The sequence below is a fragment of the Bubalus bubalis genome, chromosome 11, assembly GCF_019923935.1.
Source record: "Bubalus bubalis isolate 160015118507 breed Murrah chromosome 11, NDDB_SH_1, whole genome shotgun sequence".
NCBI classification, from domain to species: Eukaryota; Metazoa; Chordata; class Mammalia; order Artiodactyla; family Bovidae; genus Bubalus; species Bubalus bubalis.
Window position 1 is genome coordinate 67122891 of NC_059167.1, and position 16034 is coordinate 67138924.

General features: G+C 43.1%; 1 protein-coding gene across 4 annotated transcripts; it reads left to right on the top strand.

The window, feature by feature from the left end:
- The first annotated feature begins 5954 nt into the window (after window positions 1-5954).
- On the top strand, window positions 5955-15224 carry CCDC32 (coiled-coil domain containing 32). Of its 4 annotated transcripts, XM_044925206.2 has the most exons (5): window positions 6036-6280; window positions 7559-7814; window positions 10715-10871; window positions 12379-12437; window positions 14230-14366. In XM_044925206.2, exons 2-4 carry the CDS (start codon window positions 7571-7573, stop codon window positions 12428-12430), a joined length of 453 nt encoding a protein of 150 aa, XP_044781141.2. In that variant the 5' UTR covers window positions 6036-6280; window positions 7559-7570; the 3' UTR covers window positions 12431-12437; window positions 14230-14366. The 4 variants fall into 4 exon arrangements, with proteins under 4 accessions (XP_006073111.3, XP_044781141.2, XP_006073112.3 ...); XM_006073049.4 differs by lacking the exon at window positions 12379-12437 and having other exon boundaries at window positions 5955-6107; window positions 14230-15224; XM_006073050.4 differs by lacking the exon at window positions 12379-12437 and having other exon boundaries at window positions 6040-6280; window positions 7564-7814; window positions 14230-15224.
- Window positions 15225-16034: the final 810 nt, after the last annotated feature.

The following is a 16034-nucleotide window of genomic DNA, read 5'->3' on the forward strand; positions in this document are numbered from 1 at the left end:
TGTACAAAAAAGAGCTTCATGACCCAGATAATCACAATGGTGTGATCACTCACCTAGAGCCAGACATCCTGGAATGTGAAGTCAAGTGGGCCTTAGAAAGCATCATTACAGACAAACCTAGTGGAGGTGATGGAATCCCAGTTGAGCTATTTCAAATCCTAAAAGATGATGCTGTGAAAGTGCTGCACTCAATATGCCAGCAAATTTGGAAAACTCAGCAGTGGCCACAGGACTGGAAAAGGTCAGTTTTCATTCCAATCCCAAAGAAAGGCAATGCCAAAGAATGCTCAAACTACCGCACAATTGCACTCATCTCACACGCTAGTAAAGTAATGCTCAAAATTCTCCAAGCTAGGCTTCACCAATACGTGAACTGCGAACTTCCAGATGTTCAAGCTGGTTTTAGAAAAGGCAGAGGAACCAGAGATCAAATTGCCAACATTCGCTGGAACATGGAAAAAGCAAGAGAGTTCCAGAAAAACATCTATTTCTGCTTTATTGACTATGCCAAAGCCTTTGACTGTGTGGATCACAATAAACTGTGGAAAATTCTGAAAGAGATGGGAATCCCAGACCACCTGACTTGCCTCTTGAGAAAGCTATATTCAGGTCAGGAAGCAACAGTTAGAACTGGACATGGAACAACAGACTGGTTCCAAATAGGAAAAGGAGTACGTCAAGGCTCTATATTGTCACCCTGCTTATTTAACTTATATGCAGAGTACATCATGAGAAATGGTGGGCTGGAAGAAGCACAAGCTGGAATCAAGATTACTGGGAAAAATAGCAATAACCTCAGATATGCAGATGATGCCACTCTATGGCAGAAAGTGAAGAGGAACTAAAAAGCCTCTTGATGAAAGTGAAAGAGGAGAGTGAAATGGTTGGCTTAAAGCTCAACATTCATAAAACGAAGATCATGGGATCTGGTCCCATCACTTCATGGGAAATAGATGGGGAAACAGTGGAAACAGTGTCAGACTTTATTTTTGGGGGCTCCAAAATCACTGCAGATGGTGATTGCAGCCATAAAATTAAAAGACGCTTACTCCTTGGAAGGAAAGTTATGATCAACCTCAGTTCAGTTCAGTTCGGTTGCTCAGTCGTGTCCAACTCTTTGCTACCCCATGAATCGCAGCACGCCAGGCTTCCCTGTCCATCACCAACTCCCGGAGTTCACTCAAACTCATGTCCATCGAGTCAGTGATGCCATCCAGCCATCTCATCCTCTGTCGTCCCCTTCTCCTCCTGCCCCCAATCCCTCCCAGCATCAGGGTCTTTTCCAATGAGTCAACTCTTTGCATGAGGGGGCCAAAGTACTGGAGTTTCAGCTTTAGTATCATTCCTTCCAAAGAACAACCAGGACTGATTTCCTTTAGAATGGACTGGTTGGATCTCCTTGCAGTCCAAGGGACTCTCAAGAGTCTTCTCCAACACCATGGTTCAAAAGCATCAATTCTTCAGCGCTCAGCTTTCTTCACAGTCCAACTCTCACATCCATACATGACTACTGGAAAAACCATAGCCTTGACTAGATGGACCTTTGTTGGCAAAGTAATGACTCTGCTTTTTAATATGCATCTAGGTTGGTCATAACTTTCCTTCCAGGGAGTAAGCATCTTTTAATTTCATGGCTGCAATCACCATCTGCAGTGATTTTGGAGCCCCCCCAAAATAAAGTCTGACACTGTTTCCACTGTTTCCCCCATCAAACGTTCAAGGTCAGGAGGGGTGGCGGTGAGGAGATACCCCTCCTCCAAGGTAAGAAGCAGCGGCTGCATGAAGAGATGACCAACCTAGATGGCATATTAAAAAGCAGAGACATTACTTTGCCAACAAAGGTCCGTCTAGTCAAGGCTATGGTTTTTCCAGTAGTCATGTATGGATGTGAGAATTGGACTGTGAAGAAAGCTGAGCGCTGAAGAATTAATGCTTTTGAACTTCGGTGTTGGAGAAGACTCTTGAGAGTCCCTTGGACTGCAAGGAGATCCAACCAGTCCATTCTAAAGGAAATCAGTCCTGAGTGTTCATTGGAAGGACTGATGCTGAAGCTGAAACTCCAGTACTTTGGCCACCTCATGCTTAGAGTTGACTCATTGGAAAAGACCCTGATGCTGGGAGGGATTGGGGGCAGGAGGAGAAGGGGATGACAGAGGATCAGATGGCTGGATGGCATCACCAACTCAATGGACATGAGTTTGAGTAAACTCTGGGAGTTGGTGATGGACAGGGAGACCTGGCGTGCGGTTTGATTCCTGGGTTGGGAAGATCCCTTGGAGAAGGAATTGGCAACTCATTCCAGTACTCTTACCTGGAGAATTCCATGGACAGAGAAGCCTGGCAGGCTACAGTTCATGGGATCACAAAGAGTCAGACACTAATGAGCAACTAACTTTCACTTCTTGTAACTCAATAAAGCTGTCATATATGTAATTACGCACACACACCCGAGAAAAAATATTTTTACATTTGTCCTTCTCCTTAACAGCATGAGGACTAGAGATCTCCCATTTGCCTTCCATATGCTCCTGTCCTGAGATTAAAACTCCAAGTGGATCAGAAGATGTATTTGTCAGAATTCTTAAATGCAAAATACTGAAACCAACTCCAGTTAACTTCATAAGAGACAGAATTATTTAAAGGATATTAGTGCCTCATAGGATTCATAAGAGAGCTGGAGAACAGGCTCAGAAATAACCAAATCAAGATAAGCCAAGACCTCTGAGAACCCGCCACATGACAAAAGGGTGAATTTTATGGAGTGTGAATTATATTTCAATAAAGTTTTTTGTGTTTTTTTTTTTGTTTGTTTCAGAATGTGTCTGAAACACAGACAAGGAGAAAGCTATAAGAGAGGTCTAGAGAGGGAGTCCTTGTGGAATTGTATAAAGCCTTGCTGCTCAAAATGTGGTCTGTGAATTAGCAACGTGGGAAACATCCAGCAACTTGTTGGAACTGCAGAATCTTTTCCCTCTTCCTTTCAGACCCCCTGAGTGAGAATCTCTGTTTTAACAAGATCCTCAGATGATCTGACCGCATATTAAAGTTTGGAAAGCACTGACATAAAGCATGCAAAGTATACTGTTCTCATACCCTTTGGACATCCAGCATCTTCTCAACACTCTTCTTTGTGTGGGGGAATTTCCCACATTAAGTACTGTTTCCAAGAGGTAGGATCTAGAAACTGGCCTTCCCAGACTCCCTAGCAACTTGGGCATCCATCACCTGGGCTCTTTTGATCAGGCAGAGTCTTTGGTTCAGAGGCATAATAGCAGAGGAAGCAGGTAGTGTGGAATTCATGTCTGACAAGAAAGCATTGGAGGGATTTATATATTTATATATGGAGTTATACTGGGGACTAACCTGGGGGAAGTTCCTGTGACCAGTGCCCAGCTGCAGTATCTACATTGAGTGGCACTGGGGTGCTCCCTGAGAAGTCCTTTACTGAGGTTTAGAAACTCCTGGCTATATAGACCCCAAGTCTGACTCTGGCCCATCTTGAGGTTCTGTGAACTGTTTAATATATTTTAATCCTGTAGTCAACAGAATAGTCATTAGCCATATGTGGCTATTTAGTTACAATGAAAGAAAATTTTAAATTCAGCTATTCAGTTACAGAAGCTGCATCTCATGTGCTCAAGAATCACATAAAACTAGTGGATACCTTATTGGACAACTTAGATACAGAACATTTCTATCATTACAGAAATTTTATTGTACAGAGCAGCTTTAATTAATCCCTTTCACCGCTTAAACTGGCTAGAATGAGTTCTATTATTTGAACTAAGAACTCTACCTAACTTACTCTGATAAGAATTTAAGCCTTTAAGAGCAATGGGGAATTATCAAAGAGTTTCTGGTGTGTGTGTGTGTGTGTGTGTGTGTGTGTGTGTGTTTGTGTGTGTGATGATCCAATTTGTGTGTGTGTGTGTGTGTGAGATGATCCAATTTTCATTCCAAAAAGATTAACTGGTTGCCACTTGGAGAAGAGACTGAAGAGTGAATCACAAGATCTAGCTCCAGTTCAGTGTAGTCTTTGACCAAAAGGTTTCTAATTTAAACATTCAGACACCAAACAAATTTTGAACATTTGCCAAGCATCACTTGGCTTCAGAGATACAAAGGTAAGAAAGACATGGTTTCTGACCTCAGTGAAGGCCTAGGCTGCTTGACAATACAAATAAAAAACATATTTGTACTAATCACACTGTGGGAAAGCAGAGTCTAAGGTAGAAGGATGTTGACTGCTGTCATGTGGCTTCCAAGTGTGAGCAGTCCTTGGGAAGAGGGAGATCATCAGGGCTTATGGTTTCACCTTTGCAAGTCCAGGATCTGGTTTGGATTTATTCAGCACACACACTAATTAAACCCAAACGACATGGATGAATTAGTAAGGGTGTGCTGTGCTCAGTGGTGTCCAACTCTTTGCAATCCCATGGACTGTACACTGCCAGGTTCCTCTGTCAATGGAATTTTCCAGGCAAGAATATTGGAGTGGGTTACCATTTCCTTCTCCAGGGGATCTTCCCAAGCCAGGAAACTGCATCTCCTGCATTGGCAGGTAGACTGTTTACCACTGCACCACCTGGGCAGCCCTATCAGAAAAGGGGACCATTTGTTAATTTACAACTGTCACTTTAAGTTGAAAGGTGTATTCAATTTTACATTAGCCACTATTTGTGCCTACTGTTAAAGGAACCCTCATTCTGGTATCAAGATATGTAAGATATGTAAGATATGGGTGGCCAAATTTGAAATCAAGAGGGTATTTTTTTGGTGAGTGGGAAATTAGAGAAAACTTCGTAAGTGACTTGAAAGGCTATGGAGCAGTTCAATGAAGCACCCATAAATCTATGATAGTCATCCTTTCTATGAATCAGATGCTACTAGATTCATGTCACCAGGTCAGGCAGCAGTTGGAGGACTCTGGGAAACCACCCATCCTCATATATTATCTATGAATAAGCACTGGCAAAAATCTTGCCTATTATTTGCTCCTTTGTTTTCTAACTTTCTTGCTTTCCACTTCCTTCTGTTTGCATATTCTAAGAATGGTCATAAATATAAGTAAAAGAGTACCTTGTAGTTCCCTTTCACATGGTGGTAGTTATCACCACCATAGCCACACTGAGAAGCTTCAGACACATCTAGAGACTATACCCTCAGCCAAGCTACTTCTACAGCTGGGTGGCTACTGTCTTTTCTCACATATATCTTTGTGAGAGAGTAATCGGCCCTGGAAATTGGAGATCAGGTTGGGAGGGTTATGTCTCAGCGAACCCCTGAAGGATATCAAAGGTCATCTTCTTAAAAAAAAAAAAAAAAAAGCCTTTCAGCCTCCCATGACCACTGGCTCCTTTATGTACTCTGGCCACATTTCTGTCATATCTCTATAACTCTTTGCTGTGATTTGTAAACGTGTCTGTCTCCATGGAGCTTCCTCCTAAGCCATAAAGCTGGGAGCCATACGAAGTCCTACCTGTCTTGAATTCCCGCTTAACACAATGCCTGGAACACAGCAGGATCTTGATGCCTATTGACTAAATTAATGTGGGAAAGCGTCATAACTGGTGAAAAGGACATGGATCTCCTGTGGGAGTAAGGAAAGTAATCGCCTCCGTCCCCCATTCAAAGTGCGCAAGTTCTCTAATTTGCGTGTCTAAAGTCTGAAATTTTCGGGGACCAACACCAGTCCAGAGAACTGCTGAGGAGACTAACTTGCTTAGGGAACCAAGAAAAGTCAAGGCCTTGGAAACTGGGCTTCCCTATCCGAGCAGGAATCATGTGGAAAGCGGTGTCCGCGCGGCTGGAACGCACTGATATAGGTGGAATCAACCTGGCCCCTTTGAAAACAGGGGCGGAGGGTGTGTGCTCTACCGTATCCAGGCAACAACAGTCCCGCCCGTCGTTTCCGAAGCGCTATGCAGCTCACTTCCTTACCCAGCTGAACTCCTCTCGACCAATCGAAGCACAGAACATCGCCAAGTTGGGCGGTGGTTGGAGGACTCCCGGGATCCGTCACCTGGAGACTCCGCCTCCTTATTTCTTCCCTGCTGCCTGCAAAGAAACTGAGCTGAGCGTTTGCGGGCTGCTGGCAGGCGGTTGTGGTAAGGGGAAGAGGCGCAGGGTTGCGCAGCGTTTTCTATCCTTGGCTCCGGTCGCATTCCGAGATACCACAGAGGTGCCTGGGGGCCTGAGTCGTCCCGCCTAGCCAGTCCTTGAGGCTGGAGTGATTGAGGCCCTGGATCTGGACACGAGGGTTCTTTCTCCGCTCTGGACGGTACTTCCTAGTGGGGACCGGGGGACCAGGGCTCTGATGCTAGCAAAGTTTTGGTGTGGGTGGGTTCAAACGACTTCGGGATGGGAGTGGAGCCTCATTGTGACCCTTGGCATCAGTTCATACTGGGCCTCCGTCACATCTGGCCTTTTACTTCCGGGCCCTGCGCTTCCTGGGCTCTCGCTCCTGAAATTATTCAGATCTTTTCCTAAGCAGCCTTCCTAATCTCAAAGGTCCCTCCCGAAAGGAGGTGTCAGTTCATCCTACTAGACTAGATAGTTATGAAAGCCCCCAGGGCTTTGTGGGTAGCTGTTCCCTCTTAGCTCTGCTCGTGCTATTTTCAGTATAGTCACAAACAGGCTGAGTTTTATTGGGTAAAAACATGGCTTTTGGAGCGGCGGGGGTCTGGTTTCCAATCAAGGATTCACTCTATACCAGTAATGTGTCTTTGGCAAGTTATGCTTCTGATCCTCAGTTTTTGCATCTGTAAAATGATGAAAATGTCTATCTTTCTGTTTTGTTTTGTTTTTTAAATAAGAACATGAGGCATATAGCTCAGCTTCTCCATGTAAGGAGCCAATGAGCCAGTACTCTGACAGACAGGTTTCACCAAGCAGCATTTTTATTATCCTGGTGTACTGTATATGGAACTGTGCAGGACTTTTAGTCTATGTCCTATTGAAAACAGAATTTAATTGGTTGAGGACAGAGTGGTCGCATCTTGGAGATCTTTGGAGTAAAGTGCAGGACGGTTGTCCTCACTGGAAATGTCCTAGAAATACCTCTATGTGTGTGCTCGCATATGTGTAAAACATCCATAACGTACATTTACCATTTTAACCATCTTTAGATGTAATGTTCAATGGCATTAACATTATCACACAACCATTACCACCATCCATTTCTAGAACTTCCCAAACTAAAACTCTGTATCCATTAAACAATAACTCCCATTCCAACCACCCCATCCCCATCCCAACCACAATTTTATTTTCTGTCTCTGTGAGTTTGACTGCAGAGACCTCATGAAAATGGAATCATTCAATCATTCAGTCTTTTGTGTCTGGCTTATAGAAATTCTATTTTAAAAGACAGACTTCATTATGAAAACAACCCAAGTGCAAAGCCAGAAGAGAAACCCAATTACCCTTTTGTCATCTTTTTATCTATAACATAAGAATGTAATAGAAGACATTTTAAATTTTGTTAGGAAAAACTAATTAAAAGGCTGTAACCTTCCTTCCCAAGTCAGTTCTTATTCACTGAGGTTTTGTTTTTCAGCTCAGATTCCAAATGAAAATGTTTGAAAGCATTGACTCTACAACCACAAGATCTGGCCCAGATCTTTGGGCTGAAATCTGTTCCTGCCTGCCACATCCTGACCAAGAGGACAGTGCCAGCAATGCCTTCTCAGACTCCTTTATGGATTCTTACCCTGCAGGCACAGGCCAGAGGGAGGCCCCACACTTTGCTGCACAGCCAGCTGTAAAGCCTTGGGCTCCCTTGCAGGATTCAGAAGTGTATTTAGCATCTTTAGGTAAGTTAGATGACTTTTTTGTTTGTTTGTTTAAATCTGAAGCTGGAGGTTTTAAGGAAGCATGTTGAAGTTCTGTTACATCAAATCTGGTTTTCTATTTTTAATTTTTCTTTTTGTCCTCACCACATGTATCTGTCAGATGTAATTCTACAGGGGGTTTCAGGTTGGTTGTTGGGAAGGAGCCCCCTTTTCCCAGTATATCCCTGAAAACAATCTTTGTTATCTCTGGCCTCTGTTTCATCTAAATTTTGCTTTATTTGTTGGCATTCTACAGAACACTCTTACCTACTCTTAGTGGCTCATGTATTCAGGTTACCCAAAAGTGTCAAACCTATACCTTCCTGAAAGAAAAAGGTCATGACCCCAGAGCTCCATTTGGATTTCTGATGCTACAGTTTGAGAAACTGTTATATTTAATAGAATGATTGTTGGGATGGGAGTATATTGACATAATGGGCTTCCCTGGTGGCTCAGTGATAAAGAATCTGCCTACCAATGCAGGAGACTTGGGTTTGATCCCTGGATTGGGAACATCCCCTGGAGAAGGAAATGACAACACTCTAGTATTCTGGCCTGGGAAATCCCATGGACAGAGGAGCCTGGTGGGATACAGTCCATGGGGTTGCAAGAGTTGGATACAACTTCCCAATTAAACAACAACATATTGACATACAGTTCATTCTTCCTCTTGTTAGCCATTTCACTTTTAAAATATTTCCTGGACGCATCTTCACTTATCTTTATGGCCTTAAGTATTTAGAGAGACTCCTAACTCAGGAAAGAGATTCAGATCGTCCCTTGATGGGGGAAAGACAAATATCAGTCTTGGACAGGATTGCCAAACTTTAGAATTGTGTTATCCTGTTTTATTAAACATCCATGAGACCCATCAACATGTCACAAAGCCAAACCTGGGAATAATTATTTGAAAAAGGAAAGACAATTCTGGAAGAAGCTTTTGAGGAAGGACAGAAAGACGAGTCAGAATAGGGTTTACATATTGCTAAGAAATGTCTTTGAAAAACAAAAGCATTTGGTTAATGATGTGCAAGAAAAAATATGAGAAAAAGACATGTGGAATGATGGCTAATGAAAAAGATGAGGGTGTAATGTGAAATTTGTTGGGAAGCCATCAGAAATAGGATAGTCATCCATGCAGTAATGGCCAAGGAGGTTAACAGTTCTGTTGTGGCAGTCAGAATCTGTCTTCAGTGATGGTAAGGAGAAGAAGCAACAGTCTGAGGAAGCTGGAGAACCAGATCCTCTGGCTTGTTGGTGCTCTGTGTCCTGGGAAAAGAAGAATCTTTCATGGAATCAGTCATGTCTTTGATTGGTGAAGACTGGTTCAGGAAGTTAACATTTCCACTCATCTTTTCTAAAATCAGTTAACATGATGATTAAAATGTCCCTCCTTGAAGAAAGTAAGAGGCATTTCTGTCGCCTATGGCAGAGTCTGGGTGACAATGGCAGGCAGGTTTGGAGGATGCAAGGGCGCCCATTTCTGCCTGATCACACCTAACTAGGGACTCAGCACACAGAGAAGGGAAGACTTCTTCCAGCCCCAAAGACTACTTCCATCTTGACAAGGTCTAACAATATAAAGATTGTTTTTATTGCCAAATAAACTTATGTCAGAGAATCCACTAAGAGCAACAATTAAAAACTTTTAACCAATTCAACGTGAGATGTACATAATCCTTTTCACATCCTCCTGGAGAGAAAAAACTCCTCAAATATTTAACATTTATCAACTGTAGGTTTTTGTTTTTTTTTTTTTACATGGTGAGCTTTTGGTGGTAACTTGTAGCAACAAAGGTGTTTGTTTTGATAAGTGGGTTCAAGTTGATGTGGCTTGCTTAGAAATGAAAACCAGATTGCGAATCATAAAGCTTCTATTGGTCCTGGGCTTGATGTGCACTTATCCCCTCCAAAATGCCATCATTTACCCATTTATTATAGTTGGAGGCAAGACTAAATTAAGGCAGAAGACAAATGGTGATACCCTTTCTTGGATTCTTTATTCTTAAATATTTATTTATTTGACGGCACCAGGTCTAAGTGAGGCACCCAGGATCTTTGATCTTAGTTGCACCATGTAGGATCTAGTTCTCTGACTAAAGATTCGGCCTGAGCCACCTACATTGGGAGCTTGGATCCTTAGCCACTGCACCACCAGAGAAGTCCCTCTTTCTTGTGTTCTTACTTAAACTGCAAAGAGTAACTAAACATGCATTGTCAGGAAGCCATATGGACTGCTCTCACAGGGATTATAAGATGTTTGCTTTTATTAAGACTCCAACATTCAGGACACAAGTAGAACAACTTTCAGAAAAAACTGTTAGGAGATTCCTTTTCTTTAATCAAGACTTTAATCACACATCATGATCTTAAAGGTCTCTTATTATTGTGTTCTCATCAAGTTAATTTTAGTGTCTAATGAACCATTGAATCTCTCTCCATTTTCTCTGATTCTTTCTCATGAGGTTTGAAAACCACTTTATGACACCGTTACAAAACAACAACAACAACAACCATTTACTCCTCAGAAAAACTATTTTCAGGAGTTGAAAAAAGATGACAGTGTACACATCACATGCCAGGGAAAACAAGCTTTCTTTAGAGAGATACCTGCTGGGCTTCTATGATTTCAGTGAAAACATGCCATCAGTTTATTTATGAGAATCTATAGTTTTCCCTTTTCTGGAGTTAAACATTTGTTTGATACAATGTAGAGTGAAGATATTGTGAAGGAAAAAGAAAAATGTACATTTGTCCTTAAAAAAATGAGAGCAATGTGCTTATACTCATCAATAAGAATTTTTCAGTTGGCATTTTGCATTTTAGATTACTTTTGTTTCATATTCAATTTCCTTGTTAAGCTCCATTTCCTCTCTCTTTAGAGAAGAAACTGAGAAGAATCAAAGGTTTAAATCAGGAAGTGACTTCGAAGGACATGCTTCGAACCCTGGCCCAAGCAAAGAAGGAATGCTGGGACCGGTTCCTCCAGGAGAAGTTAGCATCTGAGTTCTTTGTGGATGGACTTGATTCTGATGAGAGGTAATTGATTCCTAGACATGCTCCAGGTGATAGTATGTTTCACCAAAAGCATTTCTCTTCCTCTAAAGAAGTCAGGGAGAGTGACATCTGAGTCCAGATATAAGTTGATATCAACAGCAGCTTTTCTGAGCTAAATATCATTCTTTTTAAGGTTGTTTTATTTGCTCTTAGTCCAGTGGCAGATTTTTGCGAAAGGATATTTTTGCCAAAAAGCAAATACCCCATCTACATCTTGATCACAGGTTGAACAGAGTTGAGAATAAACCACCGTCTTCATTTTTAAGTACACACTGCACTTGAGACGCTAGTCATCAATCAACAACTGGAACCGTCTTCTTACCTATGAATCTCCACTGCCTTACAGAGTTTCTGTCATATTGTAGACACTCAAATTTGTGTAGCACAAATGAATGAATTTCTTAAGCATCTCTGGTGTGAAGGGACTGTGCTCGATGTCATGGCCATGAAGGGGGAGATGTAACAACGTTCTAGACCCTTCTTTTGGTCATCAGAACTAGTTTGGGGAGAGAAGAATATATATGAAGACATAGCTAACAAAACGAGGCAGCATAAGAGCCAGATGAGCAGAAGTGACAATGTGCTGTAAGAGTTGAAAGACCGTTGAGCTCCCTCTGGGCTCTAGTTTTGTACCAAAGGGAAAGAGTATCTGCAGGTGGGCCAGATGCAGAAAGGAGGAGAGAGCATTCTGTCACAAAGAGCAGGATGATGCTTGACACTGGGCACAGGAGCGCTGCCACTTACTGGGTGAGTAACCCATGTGTGCCTCAGCTTCCTGCTCTGTGAAGCAGGAGTAGTTGCTCTTACCGCATAAGGTTATTATGAGCCTTAAATGAGTTACTGTATATAAAGCACTTAGAACTTGTGCCTGGCACAGGGTCAGTACAAAGTGTTAGCTATTCCTAATATTATTCTTCCTAACAGAATTTTAAAATTCACTAAGAAATTATTCAAAATGAAAATCAGTGAGGGAAATAAAAACCTGAATTTTAACATACGGTTTTAGGGACTATGATTTAACCTTCCCTGGTGGCTCAGAGGTTAAAGTGTCTGCCTGCAATGCAGGAGACCTGGGTTTGATCCCTGGGTCGGGAAGATCCCTTGGAGAAGGAAATGGCAACCCACTCCAGTATTCTTGCCTGGAGACTCTCATGGACGGAGGAGCCTGGTGGGCTACAGTCCATGGGGTCGCAAAGAGTCGGACACGACTGAGTGACTTCACTTTCACTTTCACAACCTATCATTAACATTGATTTTCAGAGTCCCATGGTATCAGATGAATACTGCTGCTGAAATCATGGACAGTATGTAAATAGAACTTCATAGTTACATTTTATTTTTTAACTTGCAAAGTATTTTCACTTACATTATCTCAAATACTCAAGGTGGCCCCAGATCCTTCAGAAATCAGGATGGCATCTAAGGTCAGGCCAGCTACCCTCCAAGGGTTCAGAAATTAATATAAAATTTACTCTCTTTTTTTTCCCAGTAAACCGACCCAAACACAAAAGATGAAGATGCACCGATTCCTGAGCCACTAATAATTTGGTATTATATTCTCTCCCCTCTAATATTAATATTTCCTTCCTCTCCAGTTCTGAGAAACAAAGACAACTTTCTTTTGCATAATTCTCAAATAGGAATTCTTTTTCTCTGAAATCCGATCAGCACCAAGACTCAAGTTCATGTTTCTGTGTATTTATTAATACCTAAAATAACGTGGTTTTCCCTTCCTTGTAGTAATAACTGGAACCATTTTATGAAATGTGTGGTAGATGAAGATTAAATACCCACATTGTGTTGCCTCGAGCCTACATCTGTGGGAATGCTTCTTTCTGTTCAGAACAAGCACAGGAAACAGATATGCATTTGGTTTTAAACCTAAAAGTGTATGTTTTAAGCACAGGCCATTTTGTAATAGAACTGTGTATTTCTTCACGTATGTGAAGACCAGATAGGTGACCCCTCCTCATCGAATGCTTTTGGCAAGGGAGCAATGGGCTGGGAAATCTTACTGTCCACATGACTCCCCCATTGTAGGTATCTGAAATCTACTGGTTACGGCTTTATTTCTTGGCTTATGACTTTTTGCTGTTGAAGAGCATAGAATGAGCTTTCCACTATTTCTGGTCATTTGTATTTTACTGTGAATGTCTAATACCTTTAGAGGAGGATCCTGGATGCTCAAGGAAGGTAGGCGGGGATACTTCCCCCTCGCCACTGTGCTGTGCTTGGTCACTCAATCATGGCCGACTCTTTGCAACCCCATGAACTGTAGTCTGGCAGACTCCTCTGTCCATGGGATTGATTTTCCAGGCAAGAATACTGGAATGGGTTGCCATCCCCTCCTCTAGGGCATCTTCGCAACCCAGGGATCAAACCCAGGTCTCCTGCATTGCAGGTGGATTTTTTACCATCTGAGCCACCAGAGAAGCCCAAGAATACTGGAGTGGATAGCCTACCCCTTCTCCAGGGGATCTTCCTAACCCAGGAGTCGAACCAGGGTCTCCCACATTGCAGGTGGATTCTTTACCAGCTGAGCTACCAGGGAAGCCCTCCTCCTCCCCACAGATCCAAACGAAAAAAAGCCCCCTGGCATAGTGGCCATTCCTTTGTGGGGGACATTGCTACTCAGATGTTTCCATCTTGGCATCTTGCTATAGAATGAACTAAATAAACAAAAACACCCAAAAAAAAACCACACTTAGTGCAACTAAGTGCTGTAAGTATAATTGAGCCTCAGACTACTTCAGGTATCAGAGATACCAAGATACTCAGGTTTCTGCCTTACTAATACAGAAGACATAAGAGACGTGGGCTCAATCCCTGGGTTGGGAAGATGCCCTGGAGAAGGGCATGGCAATCCACTCTAGTATTCTTGCCTGGAAAATCCCCATTGGACAGAGGAGCCTGGTGGGCTACAGTCCATGGGGTCACAAAGAGTCGGACACAACTGAAGCAACATGCAATGATTTGGTATTTATTTGAAATGTTTCCTCCCCTTGAAAATTTCTCTTCTCTCCAGTTTGGAGGAAAAAAGACCAGACAGGCATAGGCTCTTCAGCTGTTCTCATCAAGTCTTCAGAAACTGCATTTGAAGGGGGCTAGTGCTGCTTATTGCCCAAGTGCCCCCTAGGGGGTAAATTATACCATGGAGCTGCTAGGATGCACAGCTGTCAGAGGAGCTGTTGTGCCCCACACCCCGTGTTAGCAGTGAAAAACCACTGTAGGAAGAAATCAGTGGTGGGTGGGAAGGCAGTCTTGGAGTATCTGAGATAATCATTAAGTAATTAGTCAGTGAAGTCTGATGCAGTCACACTTTCCTCCTCTTCTTTCCTAGCACCTTGGAACATTTCAAGAGGTGGCTCCAGCCAGATAAGGTAGCCATCAGTACAGAGGAGGTCCAGTATCTGATTCCTCCAGAGTCACAGGTTGAGAAGCCAGCGCCCGGGGACGAGCCAACAGCAGCAGAACAATAAATTACAGACATACACGCCCAGCAGCTGTCTTGGGTCCGGAGGGAACAGCGGAGCACTCATTGGTGGTGACGGCGGCAGCAAGGAGGTATCTAGGGAGGGAAAAAGCCCAGCCTTCTACTCTACCAAGCACGAAGCCACAGCCCCCTGAGGATTTGCCAGGGCCTGGCATGTATGACTGTCTTGAGTAAAGTGACTGACCCCGTGTGCACTGGATCAAAGTACCACCTTACTCTATGTCTCACAGCTTGTCTGAGCTCAGTTGCTGCAGGTCAGAAGTCTGCTAAGAACCTAGTAAAGGACGAAGTGTGAAGGTATTTGGAAAAACTGATGCCCTTGTATATAATGCATAAGTTAAATGAGCTGTACTTTTTATTGCCTCTTCTGAACGTTCCCGCCCATGTTCCAAGTGTTCCATTGGTAAACTGTCAGCGGTGTGTAGGGTCAAAGATAGTGAAGTCTGCCTCCTTGAATCCAAGCCCCAGCTGGGGCTTCTCTGCCAACTCCATAATAAATATAGGGACTTTAGGAAAAAGAGGCTGTGCTTTTCCTTCGTCTGATTGGTTTCTCGTGGGGAAAATGAATGAAAGAAGTGTGAAAATGTTGGTGTCTCTGTGTATACATGTATATATATTTTTAATCTCATGTATGGTTTCTCCCCTAACTTCCTCTGATGCTTAAAAAGAGCCAGGTTCCAAATTAGACATGTAAATATGGTGTTGGTATTTGAAACCACTCCTGAATAATTCCACGCCTGCTCCTTGTGGCTGCTTTCCTGGCTGAGCCTGTGCTTCCTTCCTTGTTTATGGTGTTCCTGTTCAGTTTGTGTCGCCCACATAAAACTCTTCTCCTCAAACTAGCCGAGTGTGTGGTGTTATTAACCCGATTCCTCCGAGGGACGTGCTTCCAGGCAGTGAGGAGTTAAAGAAAAACACATGTCAGTGCAGGAGAGCTGATAACCTCTGCCAGATTACTGTTTTTTTTAAAATATATATATATTTGTTTATTTATTTATTTATGGCTGTGCTGGGTCTTCGTTGCTGTGAGCAGGCTTTCTCTGGTTGCAGAGAAGAGGTCGACTCTCTAGTTTCAGAGCGTGGGCTTCTCTTTGCAGTGGCTTCTCTTGTGGAACACAGGCTCTAGGTCACACGGGCTTCAGTAGTTGTGGCACATGGGCTTAGTTGCCCCTGGGCATGTAGGATCTTCCCACAGTGGGGATCGAACTGGTGTCCCCTGTATTGGCAGGCAGATTCTCAACCATTGGACCACCAGGGAAGATTCCTTTTTTAACACGTGACCTCTGACAAGCCAAACTTCGGTGCTATGAGGGTAGGAGCTCTGGGGTTATGGCTCCAATGGAGCTTCTTTTTGGGTGGTAGGTTCCAAATCCCTAATGATAAACAGGTAGCCATAAAAATCTCCAGTGAACATTTGCTCATTTCTAATTCAGGTAGATTTAGAAATTTTGCGATGGCACCCCACTCCAGTACTCTTGCCTGGAAAATCCCATGGATGGAGGAGCCTGGTAGGCTCCAGTCCATGGGGTCGCTAAGAGGCGGACACGACTGAGCAACTTCACTTTCACTTTTCACTTTCATGCATTGGAGAAGGAAATGGCAACCCACTCCAGTGTTCTTGCCTGGAGAATCCCAGGGACAGAGGAGCCTGG